The sequence below is a fragment of the Chiloscyllium punctatum genome, chromosome 49 (genome assembly GCF_047496795.1).
Source record: "Chiloscyllium punctatum isolate Juve2018m chromosome 49, sChiPun1.3, whole genome shotgun sequence".
In the NCBI taxonomy this organism is placed as follows: Eukaryota; Metazoa; Chordata; class Chondrichthyes; order Orectolobiformes; family Hemiscylliidae; genus Chiloscyllium; species Chiloscyllium punctatum.
Window position 1 is genome coordinate 43,763,259 of NC_092787.1, and position 27,351 is coordinate 43,790,609.

The 27,351-nt window shown below is 40.4% G+C and overlaps 1 protein-coding gene across 5 annotated transcripts in view; it reads left to right on the top strand.

Moving 5' to 3' along the window:
• Positions 1–24,333, top strand: part of LOC140469642 (tubulin beta-4B chain-like) — a 40,731-nt gene extending 16,398 nt beyond the window's left edge. For 3 of the 5 annotated variants that reach the window (XM_072566340.1, XM_072566344.1, XM_072566341.1), the window contains exons 2-4: positions 7,982–8,090; positions 8,184–8,294; positions 17,852–24,333. In XM_072566340.1, the coding sequence (XP_072422441.1) occupies positions 7,982–8,090; positions 8,184–8,294; positions 17,852–18,918 (1,287 nt within the window). In that variant the 3' untranslated portion in view covers positions 18,919–24,333. The remainder of the gene's footprint in view (positions 1–7,981; positions 8,091–8,183; positions 8,295–17,851) is intronic. The other 2 variants (XM_072566342.1, XM_072566343.1) reach the window with 1 other exon arrangement.
• Positions 24,334–27,351: the final 3,018 nt, after the last annotated feature.

Below are 27,351 nucleotides of genomic sequence, written 5' to 3' on the forward strand. Positions count from 1 at the left end.
ACTCTTTGGTCCAACTAATCCATGCCAAACATAATCCCAAAATAAACTAGTCCCATCTGCCTGCTCCTGGCCCATATATCTTTTCAATTCACGTACTTGTTTAAGTGTCTTTTATATGTTGTAACTGTGCCCACATCCATCACTTCCTCATGAAGTTCATTCCACACAGGAACCACCCTCTGTGTAAAAAGATTTTTTTTTAAACCTCTCTCCTCTCACCTTAAAAATATTCCCTCTGGTCTTGAAATCCCTCAACCTAGGGAAAACATACCTACCATTTACCTTATTTATACCTGTCATGAATTTACCTGCATTCTTGGTCCAACTTCCTTTTAAGAAAATAGATGACCATAGGAGTTGGGTTGTAATGTTGAGGTTGTAAAGGGCATTGATGAGGCCTCCTCTGGAGTAGATTAGATTAGATTACTTACAGTGTGGAAACAGGCCCTTCGGCCCAACAAGTCCACACCGCCCCGCCGAAGCGTAACCCACCCATACCCCTACATCCACATTTACCCCTTACCTAACACTATGGGCAATTTAGCATGGCCAATTCACCTGGCCTGCACATCTTTGGACTGTGGGAGGAAACCAGAGCACCCGGAGGAAACCCACGCAGACACGGGGAGAACGTGCAAACTCCACACAGTCAGTCGCCTGAGGCGGGAATTGAACCCGGGTCTCTGGCGCTGTGAGGCAGCAGTGCTAACCACTGTGCCACCGTGCCGCCCACAAAGTACTATGTGCAGTTCTTGTCGTCCTGTTATAGTAAGGATATTAAACTGGACAGGGTTCAGAAAAGATTTACTGGGAGTGGAGGGTTGAGATATAAAAAAGACTAGAAAGACTGGGATTTTTTTCACTGGAGCATAGGAGGTTGAGGATTGACGTTATTGAGGTTTATAAGTTAATGAGAGTTACAGGTAAGGTGGATGACAAAGATCTTTTTCATAGGATGGAGGAGTTCAAACCTAGGGGGTCATATTTTTAAGGTGAGAGAAGAAACATTTAAAAAGGATGAGGGGCAACATTTTTACACAGAGAATGGTTGTGTGTGGTAATTCCAGAGGAGATGGTGGATATAGATATAGTTAAAACATCTAGAGGACATTTGGGTAAGTTCCATGAATAGAAAAACATTTGGAGGCATATGGGCAAGTACAGGAAAGTGGGACTAGTTTGGAATCATGGTGGTCATGGATGGTTGGACCAAAGCATCTGTTTCCATGCTTATTGACTCTACAGCACCATTCTGTGAGAGACCGTCCTTTCCCTTCAGACTTTAATGCTAAAATTACAAGATTCTCTGTTACGTTCCTGGAAGTTTGGACTGCTTGATCATCAACAAGATGTGGGTATCGGTGTAGGAGAAAGCGTCAGGGCACCCTGGGTCAGATTGTCTGACTATCAACACACACTTTCTCAGTGGTGGAAGCAGAGTCTTTGGAAATTTTAAAGACAGAAGTGGATAGATTCCTGTTATGCAAGAGGCTGAATGGTTACTGGGATGGTTTTTTGTTCTTATTTATGGGATGTGGGCATTGCTGGCTGGGCTAGCATTTATTGCCCTAATTCTCTTGAGAAGGTGGTAGTGAGCTGTCGTTTTGAACTCATTCTGGGTAACCTAAGATGGAGGACAGGAAAAATTGAGGATGTAAGAGTTACTCTGTTTTTGAGGTATTTTAGATGTTGGAAGTGATTTTCTCGAATTCCAGGAGGAATAATTACTGACTTATAAGCTGTTGCAATGTTTTGGAACTTTAGGGGTGGAGGGGAGGGGGAGAAAGATCAAAACAACAGCACTTTTAAAAGGAGGAAGAGAGAGACAAAGGCAGAGACCACATGGTCAGAGAAAGAAACTGACATTGCTGTGTGACAGCAGTCAGTCTGCACAGCTACTGCCTTTGCTGTTTGAGTTCAGTATCTCTGGACATCGGAGTGCGTCTAAGAAAAATGAACAAACAGCGAAATTCGCAGGTGACCTTGGAGGAACCTGTGTGTAAGAGTTCACAGCACGGGAGAAGATAAGTGATTAGTTTTTAAGTGTAACCTTGCTGTTAATCTATAATACGTAGTAGAGTGAGTTCTTTTTTGATTATATGTTTTTTTGAGATCTGCCTCTTGATTAAATTTTAAAAATACAAAACATAGGTACTAAGTTAGCCTTGAGCAGTGTTTTTAAAAGAGCAGTAAGATGGTGCTATTTTCTGGGTCTGTAGATTGTTGAGCAAAGATGACCTATAATAGAGTGACATGCTCTTCTGTCAGATGTGGGAGATTAGGGAGAGTTTCCATGTTACTGATGATTATGTCTGCAGGAAGTGTCTTTGGTTGTGAATCCTATCAGATCGCATAGATCAGTTGGAGCGGCACTTAGAGGCGATGAGGAATTTACAGGAGCTGGGGGGTGCAATGAATGGCAGTTGTAGAAAGGGAGAAAAACCATAGATATGGTCAGGTAAATGGGTTACCTCCAGGGAAGGTAGGGGAGGGAGGCACCTTTGCAGGATGCTCCCATGACTATCCCCATCTCAAACAAGTAAGCTACTTTGGAAGATGTAGCGGGTGATGGACTCTCAAAGGAATATAATACAATCAGCCAAGTTTCTGGTACTGAGGCTGGCTGGAAAGTAAGGAGGGGTACGTCAGGTTTTAAGCGATCGATTGTGATGGGGGACTTTCTAGTCAGAGGCATAGACAGACATTTCTGTGGCCTGCAGTGAGAAATCAGAATGGTGTGTTATGTCCCTGGGGCCAGGATCAAGGGTAACTCGGAGAGAGTGCAGAATATTCCCAAAGGGACAGGGTCCAGCAGGAGGGCCTAACGGCACACGAAGGGAAAAGGATAAGATTCTGAAGGGAGAATATAGAAGGTTAAGCAGAAATTTAAAAAGGTGGTCCTCGAGGTTAGTAATGTTTGGATTATTCCTGGTACTACGAGCTAGGAATAGGAGGATAGAGCAAATGAATGTATGGCTGAGGAGCTGGTACAGAGGAGAAGGGTTCATGTTTTTGGATCATTGGAATTTCTTCTGGGCAGAAAAGGAGCAACTCAAACAGGGCAGGCAGGAACAAAACAGAGAATGAGGTAGGATTGATAAACTGCATTTATTTCAATACAAGAGGTCTAACGGGGAAGGCAGATGAACTCAGGGCATGGTTAAGAACATGGGACTGGGATATCATAGCAATTACAGAGACATGGCTCAGAACTGGCAGCTTAATGTACCATGATACAAATGCTATAGGAAGGATAGAAAGGGGAGCAAGCGAAAGGGAGAGTAGTGTTTTTGATAACGATTAACATTACAGCTGTACTTAGGGAGGATATTCCTGGGACTCCAACCTGGGGAATTATTTGAGAAACTGAGAAGTAAGAAAGGATCGATCACTTTCTTGAGATTGTACTACAGACACCAAATAGTCAGTGGGAAATTGAGAAACAAATTTATAAGAAGATTTCAGTTATCTGCAAGAATAATAGGATGGTTGTGATAGGGGATTTTAACATTCCAAACATAGACTGGGACTGCCATAGTGTTAAGGGTTTAGATGGAGAGTAATTTGTTAGATGTGTGCAAGAAAATGTCCTGATTCAAACATCAGAGGTATAGTTAGTAAGTTTGCAGATGACACCAAAATTGGAAGTGTAATGGACAGTGAAGAAGGTTCCTTCAGAGTACAACGGTATCTTGATCTGATAGGTGAATAGGCCGAAGAGTGGCTGTTGAAGTTTAATTTAGATAAATGTGAGGTGCTGCATTTTGGAAAAGATAGAACTTTGACGCTTAATGGTAAGGTCCTGGGGAGTATTGTTGAACAGAGACCTTGGAGTGCAGATTCATAGTTCCTTGAAAGTGGAGTCACAGGTAGATAGGCTGGTGAAGAAGGGGTTTGGTATGCTTTTCTTTATTGGTCAGAGCATTGAGTATAGGAGTTGGGAGGTCATTGGTTAAGCCACTTTTGGAATATTGTGTCCATTTCTGGTTTCCCTCCTTTCTGAAGGATGTTGTGAAACTTGAAAGGGTTCAGAAAAGATTTACAAGGATGTTGCCAGGGTTGGAGGATTTGAGCTATAGGGAGAGGCTGAATAGGCTGGGGCTGTTTTCCCTAGAGCATCAGAGGCTGAAAGATGACCTTCCAGAGTTTTATAAATTCATGAGAGACATGGATAGGATAAATAGACAAGGTCTTTTCCATGGGGTGGAGGTGTCCAGAACTAGAGGACATAGGTTTAGGGTGAGAGGGAAAGATTTAAAAGGGACCTAAGGGGCAAGGTTTTCACGCAGAGGGTGGTGTGTGTAAGGAATGAGCTGCCATACGAAGTGGTGGAGGCTGTACAATTACAGCATTAAAAGGCATCTGGATGAGTATATGAATAGGAAGGGTTTGGAAGGATATGGGCCAAATGCTGGCAAATGAGACTAGATTTATTTTGGATATCTGGTTGACATGGACGTGTTGGACCGAAGGGTCTGTTTCCATGCTGTATATCTCTATGACTCTATGCTACAATCCATTTATTGTAGTTAGACCTACAATGCTGCTTGGGAAGTGTTTCCAGGATTTTGACCAAATTACACTTAAGGAATGGCAATATATTTCCAACTCAGGATGCTGAGTGACTTGGGGAGGAACTTGCAGATAGTAGTGTTCCTGTGTATCTGCTGCCCTTGTCCTTCTGTTGGTAATGGGTTTAGAAGGTGCTGTCCAAGGAGGCTTGCGAATTTCTGTAATGCATGTTGAAGATAGTATACACTGTTGCTACTGAGTGTTAGTGATGACTGTTATGTATGTTTGTGGAGGCACTATCCTATTGATATTGTCACTAGACTGGTAATTCAGTGAATCAGGTCATGTTCTGGGGGCCCAGGTTTGAATTGCAACAAAGAAGCAGATGGAATTAAAAATCTAAGTAGCCGTAGGTACAGATGCAATATTTAAAAGACATTTGGATAGGTACATGGATAGGAAAGATTGCGAGGGATTTGGCCAAATGCAGGAAAATAGGACCAGTTCAGTTTAAGAAACCTGGTCAGAATGGATGAGATGGACTGAGCAGCTTGTTTCCATTATGTATGCCTCTGTGATTCTAATTATACTATATGATTCACTATACAATGATTGAAATTCCCCTATTTTTGCATAATTTCTGACCATGATGTGGTCCCTTACTTTCTACACCTGTGCTTTTCATAATTCAGAAGCATTTTATTCATTTGATGCTATTTTCTCTTGTATTTAGCTGCCACCCACTAGAGTCATAGGGGTTTTGGTCAGAATTGGTACCAACACATGAATCAGTTCTCGACACCCTTCTGGTCATCAGCTCATGTGGACAGGATCCTCTGCTTTTGGAAAGGCTGGCCCTGATGTACATTAAGCTGAGGGCAGGACCTCATCTTAATGCCTCTCCTATCTCCTTCTGAGGTCTTTTTATAATGATAAAGTTCATCTTCTCTACTTGGTGATTAGGAGTTATGGGCCACATGCCATTTTCCTTGTATGCCTAGAAATTTCGGGATGATCTGCATAACTATCCAGTTATGCTTCCCTGACTTGATTCCATGTTTTTTGGGGCAATACCTCTTCATTCCCTCTGTCAAACTCCTCAAGAACTTTACAGTCCCTATTCCCAAATTCTATACCTTCATCCTCCTCTGCCATGGTGAAGACTGATGTGAAGTACTCAATTAACATCCCACCTTTGTCCTCCAGGTCCAGGCACAGATTGCGCCCCTTGGTCCCTTCTGGATCCTACTATTTCTCTGGTTATCTTCCTTCCTTTGATATACTGAATAAAAATCTTAGAATTCCCCCAATCTTACCTGCCAGCATTTTCTCATGCCCCTTCTTCGCTCCATTAATTGCTTTAAGTTACCCCCTGCACCCCATGAACAGTGAATTAGGTACTCCCCAGGAGTTTCAGCAAGTGTTGACTGCAACTCTCTATCTAATGGCTACTCCTGCTCTATTTCTTATGATCCTATTGAACAACACAATCGATGCACCACACCACATGGACTATACCACTTCAAGAAGTCACTTCATTATCAACTTGTCAAAGTCATTTGGGATGGACATGAAAGCATAACATAATCAATAGTCCGGAACTTATTCTCTTGTTGCAAAGAGAATGAAGAAAAATCATTAATTAGCTTTTCCATATATTGCTCTTTAATCAGAAGCCCTGCCTTTTTTTCCCTGTGGAATTAATTTTAATAAATTTCTCAGGATTTTGCAAATTTTGCCCAAAACATCGATTTTACTGCTCCTCGGATGCTGCCTGAACTGCTGTGCTCTTCCAGCACCACTAATCCAGAATCTGGTTTCCAGCATCTGCAGTCATTATTTTTACCACATTTGCAATTGTGTTAAAACTCTAAGGCTAGAAAATATCAGGATAAGGGAACTTTGTATAGAATTTTATTTTGTGTTTTACTGAAAGTAACAACTATTATTTTAATCTTGGGAAAGGGAGATCTTGAATGGCATTAGAATTCAACAGTGTTGTCAATGATGAATGCTTGATTTGAAGTACCTAATGTTATTATAATGTCCACAGGAGTTGTTTCTTCTGTTGTTATATAACTGTGGAATTAACTCCTGATTACTGTATATCAGGTGACTGATATACTCTGGCTATCTGATTCACACAGTTCAACGTGTTGAGGCAAAAACAAAAATTGTTGGCAAAATTCAGTAGGTCTGGCAGCATCCATGGGGAGAAAGCAGAGTTAACGTTTCAAGTCCAATTCACTTCATCAAAACACACTGGTGAGGACTATTTGACAGATTGAAAACCTTAATAGAAAATAATGAAGGGCAAAGCAATCTTTTAAAATAGCCCTCAATTAATACTTCAAAAACAAATTATCTGGTCACCATCACATTGGGATCTGGGATCTTGTTGTGTGCAAATTGATTGTCATGTGTCCTACACTACATCACTTACTGCATTTGAAAGGTGCTTTATTGGCTGTAAAGAACTTTGAGGCATTCAGTGATCATGAAAAGTGCCATAAAAGTGTGAGTTTTTTCAACACAATAGCATTGCAGATGCTTTCTTTGAGTTGAGCTGCATTGTATTAAAACTACTAAAATTAAATTTTATCAAAACTCAGCCCAGATGTCCTCCAAGAATAACTGTATAAGTTAAGCACCTCACAGCCAGTCAAGTATGATGTTGAAGTCTTGTAACTGTAATAACGGAGAGAATCTTACAAAATTTGTTCAGTTAAGACCCTAATAATGGTAACGTGATAACAATCAGATAATTTGTTGTTTGTTGGGGGATAAATGTTGGCAGGGACACTAGGGAGAATACCCCTTCTCTTCGGATAATGAGATAGAATAACGTATGTTGACCTTTGGTTTGTTAACATCTGTCCTGGGAGACTGCAGCACTTGCTTAATACTGCACTGCAGCATCAACAAAGAGACTGCTCAAGTATTTGGGGTGTAACCTGAGCCTACTGACTCAGAGGCAAGAATGCTACATGAGTGACCCAGAGTTGACTTCAGCTCAAGTTTCCTTCGAGAACATTTATGTACGCTTTTAATGAACAACTGCATTTTGCTGATCTGTGTCTTGCATGTAGAATTATAGAATCTCTACTGTGTGGAAGCAGGCCATTCGGCCCATTGAGTCCACACTGACCATCTGAAGAGTATCCAGACCCACTTCCCTACATTATCCCTGTGACTCTGCGTTTCCCATGTCTTATCCAACTAGCCTGTATATCCCTGGACACTATGGGCAATTTAGCACAGCCAATCCACCTAACCTATACATAGTTTGACTTTGGGAGGAATTTGGAGCACCAGGAGGAAACCCATGCAGACACGGGGAGAATATGCAAACTTCTTGCAGACAGTTGTCCGGGAGTAGAATTGAAACCAGGTCTCTGGCGCTGTGAGGCAGCAGTGCTAACCACTGAGCTGCCATGCCACATTTGGATTGATGTCTTTTTTTGTTTAGTTCTGGGAAGTCATCAGTGATGAACATGGCATTGATCCTACAGGAACCTATCGTGGAGAGAGCGACCTGCAACTGGAGAGGATGAATGTCTACTACAATGAAGCCACAGGTATTGACTTTGCATCATTTCAGGTGCTTCCAGCTATTCATATTTATTTATAGCTCATTTTCTGCATAAAAGCATATATCTCCTTCTGACTAGGTGGTAAGTTTGTGCCTCGTGCTATCCTTGTGGATCTGGAACCTAGTACTATGGATTCTGTTCGTTCAGGACCCTTTGGACACCTCTTCAGACCAGATAATTTTGTGTTTGGTAAGCAAAGTCTTAAGTAAACATTGGTAGTACTTTGTAACTCTTGTGTGGTAGAGTCATGGAATTCAACCTAGATAAATTCTTCTTGAGTTTAATGCAAATACTGGTTTTCCATAGTTGATGGTTGATTAATAATTTGCCTTTGTTTTTGAAATGTACTTCAGCATCTGGGGATTTATTTTAGAAGAGACCTAAATTAATTATGCTTAGTAACCTACAGATGTCTACAATAGGAGATGACAAGATTCTGGAGATGAAGAATGATTTAAAGGAGAACTTCACAAAAATATTAAATTACCCTGCTTCCACAACCTTCTGAGGCAGAGTTCCGAAGTTGCATAACCCTCTCAGAGAAAATAATTCTCCTATTCTCTGTCCTAAATAAGTGGCCCCTGTTTTAAAGGAGCTCTCCCTGGTACTGGATTCACCCCCAGGTAGAAACATGCTTCACACTTACACCTTGTTAAAACTGTTCAGAATCTTACTTGTTTCAATTAAGTCATCCCTCATTCTCTGACCTAAAGTGGAAACAAACCCAATCTATCCAACCTGAGAAGACAGCCAAATCATTCCAGGTATCAATCTGATAAATCTCATGGAAACTACTTCCAATGTATATACATCCTTCCTTAAATAAGGAGGCCAAGACTGCACACAGTACTTAATGTCATGAGTGCCCTGTATATCAAACATTACATCCTTACTTTTGTGTTTAGTTTGTATCTTAATAAAGGAAGGTATTTCATTAGCCTCCTTAACAACTTGCTGTAGCTTCATGCTAACTTATTGTATCTCGCATTTCAGAGATCTATCTGCATCTCGGAAATCTGCCATCCTTCTCCATTTAAGTAATGCTCTGCTTTTTAATTCTTCCTGCCGAGTGAACAATTTCAGATTTTCCTTCATTATTTTCCACTTAATCAACCTATCAATATCCATCTGAATCCTCTTTATGTATTCTTCACAAGATACTTTCCTACCTATTCTTTGTGTCTGCAAATATAGCTACTGTGCCTTCACTTCCATCAAAGACAAATCCTATCCTGTCCAACCTTTCCTTATAAGACAACCCACTCAGTCTAGAAAGCCTTTTCTGAACAACCTCCAACAAGTTTACATCCTTCCTTAAACAGAATAGAATACAAATTTATTGTTAAGTATTATTTCACAAGAAAAATACAGTGAAAGGTTTATAACTCGCCCCACCACAGTACCTACATCAATGACAGGAGTCGAACATAAGAATGAAAGAAAAGGTTAAATTAAGACAAAGTTAATCACTTCAGTTGACAGCTCCTGGGCTTGTGGACATCTGAAGTAAGGAATGATGGAATATCCTGAAGACGCAGCCTTGATGAGATTGCTATGCCGGCCTGCTGAAATACTGGGCTAGAACCCTCTGCCGAAGAAAACCGCCTTGCCAGGTTGAGACCACCACTCCTGGACAAGACCACCTGCTAGGCCAGTGGAATACCCGAATGCTGACGATGAAGAAGACCTCCAAATGGGAACAAGACCTCCACGCTGGGACAAGATTGTCTCACCAGGAAACCACCAATTTGAGCCCAGACTGGCTTTCTCTTCCTTCAGGCACCTGGGCTGAGCTGTGGACCTGGAGCCTCGGCCTAACCTGCAAGTCCAAGGTGGCAGAGTCAGCCTGGGACCTGTTCCTTGCTCACCAGGAGAACCTGGGTGGGGTGGAGCCATGTGCAGCTCGTCCGGGTGTTGCTGCAGCTGGAGGCCACCTCCTTCACCTGCCACTCTTCAGGCTTTAATGAAATTTAAGATTAAAAAAAGGAAAAATAGCAAAAGCAAAAATAAATAATGAAAAAGAAAGCTCGAGCTCAGTCCCCTATTCTGCCACCATCTTGAAAGATAATAAAAGCAATAAATTATTAATATATGCACGGCACTCCAGATGCAATCTCAACCCTGTATAAGTGAAACGTAACCTTATCTATTTTTGTAATCAGTTCCCCTTGTGATAAGTGATAGGACTCTATTTGCTTTTTGAATTACTTGGTGGACTGTGATGTTTTTGCAATTCATGCACAAGAATACCCAGATCCCTCTGCATCTCAGAACTATATAATTTCTCACTATTCATCCAGCCAATTTGAACACTTTCACATTTTCTCACATTATACTCTATTTGCCGTTTTTTTGCCCACTCACCTTAACCTTCTGTGCTTTTTTGTAACCTCTTTGTGTCCTTTTCAGAAGGTACATTCCTAATTATCTTTGTGTCATCAGCAAATTTGGCAAACCTAACTTCCATTACTTCATCTAAGTAACTTTAATAAAGGGTAAACAATTGAAGTCCCAGGACTGATCATTGAGGCAAATCAAGTTGTTACATCTTGGACTCCTAACCTATTCCGTGTTAGCCAACCAGTCTTCTAACAATATCAATATGAGACCTCCTACACCATGAGCTTATATTTTCCACAACAACCTCTGGTGTAGTTCCTTAGCAAAATGCTTTCTGGAAATATAAACATTGTTCATCTACCAGTTTCCCTTTATCCACAACAAATGTTAACTCCTTGAAGACTTCCGATATTATTGGTCAAACAAAATCATGTTTACTGTGCCTGATTTCCTTGAACTTAGCCAGTTTCCATATTGTAACTTCTTTAATAATAGCACCTAATATTTTCCATCTGACAGATTTTAAGATAACTGGGCTATAATTTTCTGCTTTTCATCTCCAGTTTTGAATAAAGGAATTACATTTGGTATTGACTAATTTAATGGGACCAACTTGAATCAAGGGAGTTGAAACCAGTGCATAAACTATCTTACTAGCCACTTCCTCTAAGATCCTTGGATGAAATCTATCAGGGCCTGGGCATTTGTCTGCCTGCAGTTCCAACAATTTACTCAGTACTTCTCTGGTGATTGTGATTTTTCTAAGTGCCTCCCTCTCTTTCATTTTCTGATTTATCACAGTTTCTGGGATATGACCTACATTACCATACAGAAAGACGTGGAAACTAGATAACTCAGGAAAATAAACAGTGATGTCTTGAAGAGAGTCTACGTCACAGAAGAGAAGTTATCTGAAGTCCCCGGGACCTGATCAAGTGTATTCCAGAACACTTTGGGAAGCTAAGGATGAGATTGTGGGGCTCCTAGTGCAAATACTTATATCATAGATAGCAATGGGTTAGGTGCCGGAAGACTGGAAGGTGGCTAATGTTGTGCTATTATTTAAGAAAGGCTGCAAGGAAATGCCAGGGAACTACAAATCGGTGGGTAAGTTGTTGGAGCGGATTCTGAGAAACAGGATCTAATGCATTTGGAAAGGCAAGAACTAATCAGGGATAGTTAGCATTACTTTGAGTGTGGGAAATCATGTCTCACAAACTTGTTTCAGTTTTTTGAAGAGGTGACTAAGAAGCTAGTTGAAGGCAAAACAGAAGATGTCTCCATGGACAAGAAACAGAGATTGTGGGAAAAACTCAGCAGGTCTGGCAGCATCTGTGGCTAGAAATCAGATTTAACATTTTGGGTCCAGTGACTGTTCTTCAGTTCTTTCGGTTGTCTACATGGTCTTTAGCAAGGCTTTCAACAAGGTTCCAAATGGTAGCCTAGTAAGTTTGACGGTCAGAAACAGAGGGTGGTGCAAGAGAGTTGTTTTTCAGAATGGAGGACTGTGACCAGTGGTGTTCCACTATGCTGGTTCCACTGTTGTCCATAATGTACATAAACAATTTAGATGAGAATAAAGATGGCATGATTAGTAAGTTTGCAGATGATATCAAAATTGGTGTTATAGTGGACAGTGAAGAAGATTATCTAAAAATACAATGGAATCTTGAACAATTGTGCCAGTGGGCCAAGGAATGGCAGATATTTAGTTCAGAGAAATGTGCGATGTGGCATTTTGGTGAGACAAAGCAGAGCATGGCCTACACAATGGTGCGGCCCTGGGAAGTGTTGTTAAACAGAGACCTAAGGGTGCAGCTGTATAATTCCTTGAAAGTGGGGTCACAGGTAGTCAGGGTGGTGAAAAAGGAGTTTAGCATGTTTGGCTTCATCGGTCAGAGCATTGTGTACAGGAATTGTGACACCCACGGCCACATTTGGAGTATTACATACAATTCTAGTTGCCTTGCTGTTGGAAGGATGTTATTAAACTGGAAAGGGTGCAAAAATGACTTACAAACATGTTACCGAGACTGGAAGGTTTGAATTACAAGGAGAGATCGGATAGGCTAGGGGTTTTCTCCCTGAAATAACTCCACTAATAGACCCTGTATTTACATGTCCATAATATTTGTCACTGGTCCTGTTTCCTCAGAGTGAGCAGAACCTCTCACACTCCTGTTTATCTTTATCAGCCACAGGTCCCTGATTGGACCAGGTTAACAGTCTCAATCCTGAAACTTATATTCTACGAGGTCCACCTGGCTGACCTCATTAAAGTCACTACAAATACTACCTTTAACATATCCAGTTAAGCACAGATGGTAGGTCTGTCCCTTTTAAATTTTTCTTATTCATTGGGATGTATCTATTCTGTGTGGTCCAAAATATCCCCTTAGATATCTGCCTCTGCCTCTCTACCCTTTAACATAATTTACAACTCATTTTAGCCAGATCTGTTTTCAGTCCTTCATAAGTGCCCTTATTTAAAATTTTAAAGTAGTCTTGGACCCACTCTCCTCTCCCTCAAATTGAATGTAAAATTCTAGCATATTATGGTTGTTGCATCCCTTTAGACTTTATTAGATGATAGCCTGAGAAGGGAACAGGTGCCACCCTACTGACCCACCCTTGTATTAGAATTAGAATCCCTACAGTGTGGAAACAGGCCCTTCAGCCCAACAAGTCCACACCGACCCTACTAAGAGTAATCCACCCCTGACTAATAACCTACACTATGGGCAATTTAGCATGGCCAATTCATCTGACCTGCACATCTTTGGATTGTGGGAGGAAACCAGAACACCCGGAAGAAACCCACACAGCGGGGAGAATGTGCAAACTCCACACACAGTCGCCAGAGGCTTGAATCGAACCCAGGTCCCTGGCACTGTAAGGCTGCAGTGCTAACCATCATATTTGTGGATAAGCATGCACTACTAGAACAACAACTGTAATCACTAAATTAATTCCTAGGAAAGCATTCCTTTACAGCAGCATTTGTAGCATGAAAGGGGAATTCAGCAACATGTCAGAAAATGGTGGACACAACCAATTGATGAGACTGTCTATGCAACAACACTAAAGAAATATAAATAAGAGAAATGAGAATAGAAATGCTATTGATTATTTTGAGAAACAAAAAGAATTTAGGATTTACAATCGGAAGATGAATCCCAGAAGTGTTCAGTGTATTTTGAGTGCAATTAAACCTTTTATTACACCAAGACCCGTCCCAGATGTGAAAGTAATATTTGAAACTAAACATGAAGTGGAAGATTCAGAGATGTACAGACCCTTCGGTCCAACTCATCCATGCCGACCAGATATCCTAAATTAATCTAGTCCCATTTACCAGCATTTGCCCCATAGCTTTCTAAACCCTATTCATATACCCATCCAGATGCCTTTTAAATGTTGTAATTGTACCAGCCTCCACCACTTCCTTTCACAGCTCATGCCAAACAAGCACCACCCTGGGAAAAGACCATGTCTACTTACTGTATCCACGTTCCTTATGATTTTATAAGGTCACCCCTCAGCCTCTGATGCTCCGGGGGAAAAAGCCACAGACTATTCAGCCTCTTCCTATAGGTCAAACCCTCCAACCCTGGCAACATCCTAGTAAATCTTTTCTCAGCCCTTTCAGGTTTCACAGTACAGCACAGTACAGGCCCATCGGCCCTCGATGTTGCACCAACCTTTTATCCTACTCTAAGATCAGGCTAACCTACTTACCCTACATTTTACTCACATGCATGTGCCTATATAAGAGTCACTTAAATGTCCCTAATGTATCTGACTTTACTACCACTGCTGGCAGTGCATTCCATGCATGCAACACTCTGTGTAAAGAACCAACCGCTGACATCTCCCCTAAATCTTCCTCCAATCACCTTAAAATTATGCCTCCTCAATCTACCTTGGGAAAAATTCTCTGTTCACTCTATCTATGCTTCTCATCATCTTGTACGTCTCTATCAAGTCATCTCTTATCCTTCTTCATTCCAATGAGAAAAGCCTTTCTTATAAGACATTTGAGGTAATGGTAAGATTCTTGGCAGTGTAGATAAGACCATAAGACATAGGAGCAGAAGTAAGGCCATTTGGCCCATCGAGTCCACTCTGCCATTCAATCGTGGCTGATGGGCATTTCAACTCCACTTACCCGCATTCTCCCTGTAGCCCTTAATTTCTTGTGACATCAAGAATTTATCAATCTCTGCCTTGAAGACATTTAGCGTCCCGGCCTCCACTGCACTCTGCGGCAATGAATTCCACAGGCCCACCACTCTCTGGCTGGAGAAATGTCTCCACGTTTCTGTTCTGAGTTTACCCCCTCTAATTCTAAGGCTGTGTCCATGAGTGGCCAACTAACAAAAAACGAAGTTGCAATAAAGGAATCATTTTCATGTTGACAAACCATGAGGTGGCAGAGGGATCAATCCTCGGGGCTGAACTTTTTCTATCTAATTTAATGACATGGATGAGGGGCACAAGCAAAAATTGCTGTTGAGAGAAAGATGGGAATAAAATTGACAGATATTGTTTTTGAGAAAATGTATGGCTATTCATTTTAATAAGAAGAACCTAAAACCAAAATATTATCTGAATGGAAGGAGACTGCAGAATGTTGTGGTGATAGATGAATCTGGGTGAGCTTGTGCATGAATCACAAAGTTAACATGCAATTATACTAAGGAACTAGGAAAGTAAATGGAAAGTTGACCTCTATTGTCAAAGGGTTGAAGTATAATTTATGGAAGTCTTGCTGTAATTTTACAAGACATTGTTGGGACCACACCTAAAATATTGCATATTGTTTTGGTATCATTTAGGGAGGAATAGTCTTCTATTGGAGGCAGTTTAAAGAAAATTTTCGAGGTTGATTCCTGAGATGATTGGTTGTTTTATGAGGAAAGATTAAGCAATGGGACCTAAAGTCTCAGTTTAAAAAAGTGGGAGATGATCTTACTGATGCATACAATTCAATGGACTTGACATGGTAAATGTTGAATGTTTCACCTCATGTGGAAATCCAGGACTAGAGGACATACTTTCAGAGTAAGGTCCGTGCGATGTTTATGCTCAACTCCAGTCGCTATCACCTTTCTTTATCTAAGTCTATCATTGTAGTTGTCTATCCCCTTATCCCTCAAATGCACCATGGGATAATGAGTTCCACATTTAATTTCTTGTTGTGTTTATACACTAGAAATATCAAATTGTAAGTCAATTGTTATTCAAATTACAGGTATGCCCTTTTTTTTAACCTTTACATTTGCACTGAGTCTTATTTTCAGTTTCTTTACCCTGCTGTGTAACTAATCTGAATTCCTTTCTGTGGTCTGGATTTTCAGAGTCTTGGCAACTCCGTGGACCTTTAAAATGACAAGCACAATCCATGTTCAGAATCCCATTCCAGTTTCTGACACCTTTCATGTTCACTGATAAGGGGCAAACGGGGCACAGCGTGACTCTGACATGCAGGAAACCCAAACTTAGCAAGACCACTCGAATACTTGTCTGCCATTTTCACAGTACCAAGTGCCTTAACCTGCATTGTGAGAGTTACGACTTCTTTTGTCATCACAAATGCGCTTAAATGATGGTTAAAGAACTGTCAAACTCTTTGCCCTTTTAAAAGTTAAAAGTTTAGCCCAGCTGTGCCAATGAGAGGTAAAAATACTTGTGAAGTTATTTAAGATTAGATTCCCTACAGTGTGGAAACAGGCCCTTCAGCCCAACAAGTCCACACTCTCCCTCCGATGAGTAAAACACCCAGACTCATTTCCCACTGAGTAATGCACCTGACACAATGGGCAATTTAATATGGCCATTTCACCTACCCTGCACATCTTTGGAATGTGGGAGGAAACCAAAGCACCCGGAGGAAATCCACACAGACACGGGGAGGACGTGCAAACTCCACACAAGACAGTCGCCCGAGGCTGGAATTGAACCTGGGTCCCTGGCGCTGTGAGGCAGCAGTGCAAACCACTGAGCAACCGTGCCAATCTGATGGATTTAATTCCCTTATCCTTTCAATTTTAAAAAAAGACTGTGTTATTGAGAGTTTAAAAAACATTGGTCTAACATATACAATAACTGTTTGTTGACATTACCCCAGTGTTATCAATATGTCATTTTTAATGCTTGGCTGCTTTGCATAACCTGTCATTATTTCAGTAGAGGGTTGTAAGTTTACAGCTCAAAGAGGTTAGTACAGGACTAGCTGTCTTTAATGCAGGATTTTGAATATGGTAGATTTTGTATGCAATTATTTGAGCAAATTCAAATGTTTTGGATGCATTTCATGGTTTGGAGTTTTCTTTTATATTGTTCATTTCATTTTATCGCAACCTGAGGTCTGCCCATGGTAGATATTGAATGAATTTGCCTTTACAATGGCATGAGTTGGTGTAAATGGAGGACTGATGCATTGTATGGAGTAACTGTTAGAAAGCCTAAAATGTAACAATAATTGGAACAAACTGTAAAAAGCTGAGCTCAGCACTTGGCAACCATGTAGCCAACTCCACATTGCACCTGAGAGCAGGTCATCTGACTACATCCAACAGGGAATTTCCCATCTTGAACCTCGCAACTTACAAACAAAATTTCAAATCCATATGGGATGAAATTGGCAGAGAGTGATGTGGTGATGGAAACCTCGCATTAAAAAAATTAGACGTATTAAAAGTTTTTAAATGCCTTAAGAATTCTTCAGTGCAGTGTAAGAACAATGGCTGTTTTGTGAGTTCTTGCTTCATTGTTCAGAGCACGTCAAACAATGTGCTTGATGTTGAATACTAACAGTAACATTGCCGCAGTAACCAGAGAAATGTAGAACTGCTTTCTCCTCAGTGAGACAGATAACTGGTGGCAGTTTACCAAGCATCAAACAAGGTGAAAAACTTGAGAAGGAGAATCCTTCATGTTCACTTCATCTGGTGCAACAGTTGATGTTAAGCAAATACTTAAAAAAAAGGAAATGTGCATATTGGAGGAGGAAACATATCAAAAAAAAATTCCACATGTAAAGGGAGGGGGGTTGAGAAGGCTTAAAGGAACCAAGTTTTAGTGTCTTAAGAAATATTAAGGGCAATCTTGTTGAAAGATATAAAATACTAAATTGTTAAAAAGCCTTCACAGCAGTACCAGAGGACCTTAATTAGTGAATAATTAATTTAAGCAGGTATTGAAATATTGTTTCCTTAAAAGTATATGTAATATACTATCACAAGAAATATTAGAGATAATGTCATGAAGAGTGTTTGGAATGCTAGCTGCAGGATTTGGATTAGTGGGAGGGAGGTAAGGTTGTTGGGGGCAAGCAGCCTTTCATTGACCTTTAATATTCTTGTCTTCTAGTAAAACTCTTTATTTGGCATCCTTTGTTCCAGGACGTAGTGGTGCCTCTAACAACTGGGCCAAGGGTCACTACACTGAAGGAGCTGAACTGGCCGACTCTGTCATGGATGTAGTGAGGAAGGAGGCTGAGGGATGTGATTGCCTCCAGGGATTCCAGCTTATCCATTCACTGGGTGGTGGTACTGGTGCTGGCATGGGCACTCTTATCCTCAACAAGATCCGTGAAGAATACCCTGACAGAATGATGCTCTCTTTCAGTATTATTCCTTCACCCAAAGTATCAGACACTGTGGTAGAGCCCTATAATGCAACTCTATCTATTCACCACCTCATAGAGAATACAGACGAGACCTTCTGTATCGATAATGAGGCTCTGCATGACATCTGTTTCCGAACCCTCAAACTCACATCTCCCACTTATGGTGACCTGAATCATCTAATATCAGCCACCATGAGCGGTGTAACAACATGTCTGCGTTTCCCTGGTCAGCTCAACGCTGACCTCCGTAAACTAGCAGTGAACATGGTCCCCTTCCCCCGCCTACATTTTTTTGTGCCTGGCTTTGCTCCTCTGACTAGTCGTGGTACCCAGCCATATCGTGCCCTGACAGTACCTGAGCTTACCAAGCAAATGTTTGATGCCAAGAACATGATGGCAGCCTGTGATCCTCGACACGGCCGCTACCTGACCGTTGCTGCTGTTTTCCGGGGTCGCATGTCCATGAAAGAGGTGGATGAACAGATGTTGAACATCCAGAACAAAAACAGCCCTTATTTTGTGGAGTGGATCCCCAACAATGTCAAGACGGCTGTCTGTGACATCCCACCCCGAGGCCTCAGAATGGCAGCCACCTTCATTGGCAACACAACGGCCATCCAGGAGCTGTTCAAGCGCATTGGTGAGCAGTTTTCTGCCATGTTCCGGAGGAAGGCCTTCTTGCATTGGTACACCGGTGAAGGCATGGATGAGGTGGAATTTACAGAGGCTGAGGCTGACATGCTGGATCTGATAGCTGAGTACCAGTACTATCAGGAAGTTCAAGTGAATGAGGGGGCTCAGTATTATGTAGATGAAGTTGATGATGATGAAGAATCCTGAACACCATTATTTTGAGCTCTTGATTCTTTACAGGTCTCTCCAAATAGGTCCTCCCTCTCCTGCACTGTTCACACAATCTCATCTTGATAGTGAATGGACCAATTAAAATCATCTGACAGTATTTGGAGTATTGACTGGTTGAAGAGTTAAAACAATGTGTGCAGTTGAAATATATTAACTGTGCAGCCAGGAGAACCCCTGTGATGCATGTTGGCCAGCTATCCCGTAGCACTTCCTTAATGTAATTCCAGAATCCTTGAAATCCAAGTAATGCAATGGCAAAGGATACTTTGTATCATGGTGCAAGATTCTCATTGGAAGAAGAAGCAGGACAGGTTGCTGTGCTCCTCAGACCTGCCCCACCATTCATTAAAATCATAGCTGATCTGATCACTCCTGCAACCTTTTATACCCCTTGCTTATAAAGAATCAATCCATTACTGCCTTAAAAATTTTCAAAAATTGTTCCCACCACCTTTTGAGAAATAGAGTTCCAAAGAGCCAAGAGTCAAGAGAAAAAAAAATCTTCTCATCTCTGACTTTAATGAGCAACTCCTTATTTTGAAACAGATACCCCTAGTTTTAGATTCTCCCACAAGCGGAAAAGCACATTTTCATGTACACCTTGTGAAGACCACTTACAATTACATATTTCAGTTAAGTTGCCTCATACTCTTCTAAACTCTAGCAGATATAACCTAACGTGTCAAACACTTCCTCATAAGACAATACAGGTATTACTCTAGTAAACTTACTGTGAACTGCTGTTAATGCACTCACACCATAAAGTGTTTAATACAGTACACAGTGCTCCAGACATGGTCTCACTAATGCCTGTATAATCTTCCCATTTCTGTAGCAAGCACAACCTTCCTGCTTTTATATTCAGTTGCCCCCATGATAAATAATAACATTCTATTAGCTTTCCTAATTACTTTCTGTACCTGAAACTGATCTTTTGCAGTTTACTCACTAGGACACTCAGATCTCTCTGCATCTCAGAGTTCTGCAATCTCTCACCACTCTTCCAGCCAAGATGGATAGTTGCACATTTTCCACAAGATACTCCTCCATCTTTGCCAACTCATTTATGTTACGAATTTGGAGTTGTGTATTGTACCTTTAAGAGAGAGTGAAGCCTGATTTGGAAGTGAGAGTTTGCAGGCACCTGTCATGTGACTGTCTAGCAGTCTCAGAGTGTACTGGAAAATGGAAAATATGTAACATTTGGCTGTGAAACGAGTAACTGAGTTTTAGTTACTATGTTCACAACAGTTTGAATTCAACCAATCAGTTTAAATTATGCCCCAGGAGATGAAAACCCAATCAAATTTGAATTTTACTATTTTGACAACGTCAAACCAATGAGATGATCTGATGTTTGGGGTATAAAAAAAGCAGACGTTTTGAAAGTTAGTGAGAGAGTAAACTACCTTCTATATAGAGAGACTGCCATTCAAAACACTCTCTTTCAAAGGTACCTTTTCATAAGAAACATCTTTGCAGCAAAAGACCAAAGATGACCCAGGGAGATCTTCAGCCAGAGGAAGACAAATGCTGACGACGACAGCCACTGTCTGGTTTTGAAAATTAAGTTGATATAACTTTAATAGGGGCTTTTATTGGATCTGTATACTGTTATAGAGTTGGAGATGGAATACAGACCTTTAAGAGAAATGAGGCTTAGAGTTGTGAATAGTTGTTGTTTAATGTTTACTTTCAGAGTTAAAGTATACATTGATATTATTTTCTTTCAATAGTGGAGTTTGGGAATTCTCTGTCACTCATATTTTAATATATTATGAGGCGATGTGAGCTTTTCTATGTGTTTGGATTAATTAACAGAGGGGTCCACCACTGTGTCGTAACAGTTTAGGGGCTTGGGTCCATTATTTGGACAGCTTTAGACAGATCCAATCTGAGATTTAGACAGATTTAAACAGATTTGGGGTACAAAAGATCCCAGCAGCTTTAAAAACTTGCTGATTAGTGTCCTAGATCTTCAAATAAGACGTAGGTGAGACAGTTTGTTTAATCTTGGTTATTTGTGATTGATTAAATTAAAATTGCTAAAGGTTCTGGGGTTTGAAGATGATTCCCAAATTTGCTAAGAAAGTTTAGAAGGACAGAAAAAGACCATGTTTTACAATTAGCAAAGAGGTTAGAATTGAGTTTAACCAAGAACAAAAGTAAAACTAAAATTGTTGGGGAGTTAGTCACGAACTTAGGTTTGTCAGAGAAATAAATAAATGCAGTAGAGTTTAAAATTAAATTACAATTGAAGAAAATGGAGTTAGAAGATAAACAAAACGAGAGGGAGGAAAAAGAAAGAGAGAGAAGATTCTTAGTTGAGCAAAGAAAGAGAGAAGAAAGGGAGAGAGAAAAGAAAGAGAAAAGGATTTGAACTTCAGAAGTTGTGACTTAGCCAGGGAAGTCAAGTTAACGGTATGGAGATGGAGAGAGAAGGTAGTGAAGTTCACAAGTATATTAAAACACTGCTGCATTTTGATGAGAAAGATGTTGAAGGCTTCTTTATTTCATTTGAAAAATTGGCTAGGCAGATGGAGTCATCAGAGAACTTGTGGGTAATGCTAACTCAGACTAAGCTGGTAGGACGAGCTAATGAGGTATTTGCAGCGCTGTCAGATGAGTGGTCAAGAAATTATTAAGAGTCAAACAGGCTGTTTTGAGCGCTTATGAAGTGGTATCAGAAGCGGATAGACAGTGGTTCAGAAACATCGAGGAGGAACCAGGTCAGACTTATGTTGAGTTCAAAAGAAATAAACATAGTCATTTTGATAGATGGGTGCAGGTCTTTAAAAATAGATAAGACCTGTGAGGCTCTAAGAGAAATTATTCTGCTGGAGGATTTAAAGCTCACTTCCAGAGATTATCAGAATACACGTGGATATACAGAAAGTTCAAGAAGTGAGAAGAGCAGCAATGATGACAGATGCATAGACATTGGTGCATCAGGCAAAGTTGAGCTTCCAACAAGAATTTCAACCTGTGAAGGATAGAACTTGGGAGAAGGGGAGATCCTACACTACAAAATGAAGAATAGAGAACACTGGCAATTGTTTATCACAATTTAAAAAAGAAGCCCTAGAGGGTGAAAAGGAGGTGAAAGGCCTTAGGTGTTTCCACTGTGGTAAAGTGGGACACGTAAAGTCACAGTGCTGGTTGTTAAAGAAAGACACTGTGGGAAAAGATGTGGTAAAAGAAGCTAAGCCAGTGGCATTAGTGAAAATAATGAAGGAAACCCCAAGTAAAGTCATGCTGCAGGAGAATGCACAGCCTAGGCAGGGGCTGGGTATGGAGTTAATGCGTGATCTTTATAAAGAATTTGCATCTGTGGGTAAAGTTTACTCGGAAAGAACTGAGGGAGAAGGGAAAGAAGTTATAATTTTGAGAGATACAGGATCTAACTAGTCTCTAATAGTAAGAGTTGAACATATTTGCACTCTTTCTAACCTGTTACCTGAGAGAGTGGTAACTTGTGGGACAGATGGACAGAAATTTAACACTCCCCTATGTAAGATCAGGTCGGAGTACCAATTCAAGACTGGGGAAGTAACAGTGGGAGTGATTGACAGAATGTGAGTTCCAAAAATACAGTTTGTTCTTGGGAAATATTTAACAGGATCCAAGGTGGGGGTGACACTCCTTGTTGTGGACAAGCCCAAGGAAGACCAGGGAACTAAGGAGTTAAAAGAAAAATACCCTGGAATTACCCTGTGTAGTAACAAAATCCCACTATCATAAGTCACAGAATGAAGCAAAAACTGAGGAGAAAGATGGAGGAGGTGAGGTTCAATTAACGGACACCCTGTTTGACGTAATGGTGCAGGAAAGACCTGAACAGGCAGAGGGTCAGGCAGAAGTGTAGTCCTGAAAGGCATTAGCAGATTTACAACAGAAAGATGAGACAATAAAATATCTACATGTTGATGCATACTCAGAAAAGGAGGAAAGAATATTCCTGAGGGTTATTATCTTAAAGATAGAATCCTAAGATGAAAATGGAGACCATGTCAGGTTAGTGCAGAGGAGAAATGGGCAGAAGTGCACTAGATTGTGTTGCTGGTAGCATACAGACTAATGTTACGGGTAGCACATGAATTACCAATAGGAGGTCACCTAGGTGTGAGGAAGACTCAGGCTAAGGTACAAAAACATTTCTGTTGGCCTGGAATGCACAAGGATTTGGTTAAATTTTGCTGTACATCATAACGTGCCAAATGGTGGGTAAGCCCCAGGCAGTAATAAAACCAGCACCTTTGTTGCCACTTCCTGCAAAGAACCTTTAATGCGGGTTATGATTGATTGTGCAGGTTCCCCTCCTGAGAACTAAAAGTGGGATCCAGTACTTGCTAATCATACTGGATGTGTCTACCAGATTTCTGGAGGCAATTCCATTACGAAGTATTAAGGCAAACAGGGTGGTAGAGGAGTTAGTAGCTTTCTTCATGTGGTATGGGCTATCCAGAAAGATTCAATCAGACCAAGGGTCTAATTTTACAGCTGGGTTGTTTAAGGAAGTTATGGATAGCTTAGGAATAAAGCACTTTAAATCAAGTGTGTATCATCCTGAATCCTAGGGAACTTTAAAAAGGTGGCATCAGACCCTGAAGACGATGTTAAGATGGTACTGTCAGGATTACCAGAATGACTGGAATGAAGGTATCCCATTTGTATTGTTTGCCATTAGAGATGCCCCAAATGAATCTACTTAGTTTTGAGTTAACATTTGGTCATGAAGTGAGAGATCTGTTGAAATTAATTTCAGAAAAATTGACAGGACCAAAGCCTGAGATCTCACACTTGGATTGTGTATCTGAGGTGAGAGAGAGATTAAATTGGGTAAGTGAGTTAGCTAAATAGCACCATCATAGACTGAAGCAGATGGCAGATAAAAACCCTGAAATTCAGACATTTTCCTATGGGGATGACATATTAGTATTATTACCAGTGATTGAAAATCCCTTCAAAGCCAGGTTTAGTGGTCCCTATCAAATTGAGAAAACGTTGAGTCAGGTAAGCTATCCGGTAAAGATGCCGGATAGAAAATAAATCGGGCATGTCATGTGAATATGTTGAAACCTTATTATAATAGAGTGAAGGAACTGGAGAAACAGGTGTTAGTTTCTGCTCTGCGGAGTGAGGAATCAAATCCAGATGTTGTGGAGTTTGACGTGCCTCAAATTACATTAAACAATGAGGAGGTCTTTGAGGAGTGGGATGGGTTAGTAAACTGTATGTCTCAAGAGCAAAGGATGCAGTTGAAAGGTTTGTTGCAGCAGTATGAGGACATATGCAGAAATAAGATGGGGAGGACTAATGCGATTGTGCATGAGGTAGAAGTAAGAAATGCTGTTCCAATAAAACAACATCCCTACAGGTTCAATCCTTTAAATGCCACACAGGTCCAGAAGGAAGTGGATGTGATGCTCAACAAAGATATCATCGAACTGAGTCAGAATGAGTGGAGTTTGCCGATTATGTTAGTTCCCAAATCTGATGAGACTCAACAGTTTTGTGTGGACTATCAGAAGGTCAATACCATAACAAAATCAGACTCATACCCAGTACCAAGACTGGAGGACTCTAGAGAGAAAGTTGGACTTATTGCATGGTTATTGGCAGGTACCTTTATCAGAGAAAGTGAAAGAAGTTTCTGCGTTTGTAACTCCAAATAGGCTATATCAATTCAGAGTGATGCCCTTTGGAACGAAGAATGTACCGGCCACATTCCAAAGACTCATGAACAGAGTTGTGGCTGGGTTAACAAACTCTGCAGTCTACCTGGATGATGTAGTGATCCTTAGTGAGTCATGGAAAGATCACATGGTCGTTGGCAAAGCTCTTTGATTAAGAGAGGCAAAACTGGGAATAAACTTAAGGAAGATAGAGTTCGCGAAGATGGAGGTGGCGTTCTTGGGATATAAAATTGGTCATGGAAGGTTGACCCCAAGGAATACAAGACGAAGGTCATCGAGGAATTTCCATGACCAACCTCTAAGGAAGAGGTGCTTCCATTCTTGGGACTAAGCAGTTTCGACCAGAAGTTTGTTCCAAATTTCAGCAGCATAGTGATATCATTAATAGATTTGCTGAAGAAGAACACAAAATTTTGATGGACAGACAATGTCAGGAGGCATTTAACAATTTTAAAGTAGTATTAGCCACCATACCAGTTTTAGTTACTCCAAACATTTTGAAACCCTTCAAAGTTGCACTCGATGCTGGTGACATAGGAGTTGGAGCTTTACTGCTACAGGAAGATGATGATAGAATTGAACAGCGAGTTGGTTACTTTTCAAAGAAACTCAACACCCACCAGAGAAAATACTCTACCAGCAAAAAGGAATTATTGAGTTTGGTACTGGCCTTACAGCATTTTAATATTTATGTGATGAATAATGTGTTGGAGACAGTTGTGTACACGGATCACAATCCTCTTATGTCCTTAGAACGATTTAAAGACAATATGAGACTATTTCATTGGAGTCATATGTTACAGATTTTTAATTTACAAATTGTGTATGTTGCAGGTCATAAGAATGTGATAGCAGATGCGTTATCGTTGATTTAGTGGACAAAGTATAGATAAGATTGAACAAATGCCAATGTTATGTATGTATTTCATTGTAATGGGGTTTAGAATTAGGGGAAAAAATGAAGCCATCTTTTCATTGTGATGGTTCATTTTTTTTCTTAAGGGGATAGGTGTTGTAAAGTTGAAGACATGTACTGTACCTTTAAGAAAGAGTGAAGGCTGTTTTGGCAGAGCAAGTTTGCAGGCACTTGTCATGTGACTGCCTAGCAGTCTGAGTGTACTGGAAATTGAAAATATCTAACATTTAGCTGTGAAACAAGTACCTAAGTTTTAGTTTGCAACAGGTAAAATTTAACCAATCAGTTTAAATTATGTCCCGGATACTAAAACCCAATCAAATTTGAATTTTACTGTTTTGACAACGTTGAACCAATGAGACAATCCCATGTTTGTGGTTTTAAAAAAGCAGAAATTTTTGAAGATAAACAGTAAATTGCCATCTAGAGCGAGAGACTGCCATTCAAAACACTCTTTATCAAAGGTACCTTTTCATAAGAAACATCTTTGCAGCAAAAGACCAACGACAGCCCAGAGAGATCTGCATCCAGAAGAAGATAGATGCTGATGATGAAAGCCACTGTTTGGTTTTGAAAACTAAGTTGATGTAACTTTAATAGGGGCTTTTTATTGGATCTGTATACTGTTACAGAGTTGGAGGTAGAATCACAGACCTTTAAGAGCAAAGAAGTTTAGAATTGTAAATAGTTGCTGTTTAATGTTCATACTTAGAGTTTTAAAAATTGATATTTTTCTTTAAATAATGGAATTTGGTGAGTTCTTGGTCACTCATACTTTAATAGATTACGAGGCGAGGTGAGCTTTTCTAAGTGGAGAAAGTGAGGACTGCAGATGCTCGAAGAAGGGCTTATGCCCGAAACGTCGATTCTCCTGTTCCTTAGATGCTGCCTGACCTGCTGCGCTTTTCCAGCAGAGCTTTTCTAAGTGTTTGGTTTAATTAACAGCGGGGTTCACCGCCGTGTCGTAACAGTTAACCTATTTATATACCTTTACAGTTTCTTCACGTCTTCTTCACAACTTACATTCCTCTGCCACCATAGTTTCCTAGTCACCATAGTTTCAGTACTTAAACTTATATAAATAAATTTGATGCAAGAAGTTGAGGTACCATCATTGATTAAAGTGGCTCATCACCTGTTACGTCTTGCCAGCCAAAAACAGATTCATTTATGCCTACTCTTTTCTGTTAGCCAGTCAAACGTCTATCCATGCCAATATGTTGCCTAGTATATTCTGCAGGAACATTTGTGACTTCTTATGAAATACCTGATCGAAATTTAATTACAGCACATCCACTGGTTCCCCTTTATCCACAGCACATGTTAGTTCCTCAAATAGTCCATAAATTAGTTAAACATAGCCTCATTTCACAAAACCATATGAACTTCTCCTAATTACCTTGGACTTAAAGTGTTCAACGAATTACATCTGCCCTATGACATATGTTAAGCTAGCTGGCCTGTACTTTGCTGTTTTATGTCTTTTTGATTAAAGGAGTTACATTCCCTACTTTTCAAATCAAGGGAATTTTGGAAAACTAAAACAATGCATAAACTATCTCACAAGTTACTTAATACTGCAGGATGAAGTTACTGAGGACCCTGGGAATTGTCAGCCTACAACTCCAATTTTTTGGGTACTCCCCAGTGTTTGTAATTTTTAAAAATAGTTCCTTTCTTACTTCCATATTCTGAATTACGGCTAATTCTGGGATATTACTTGCATTTTCTACAGTGAGGATTGAAGCAAAATTCTATTCATCTTCCATCTCTATCTTTTATTATTAATTCTCCAAT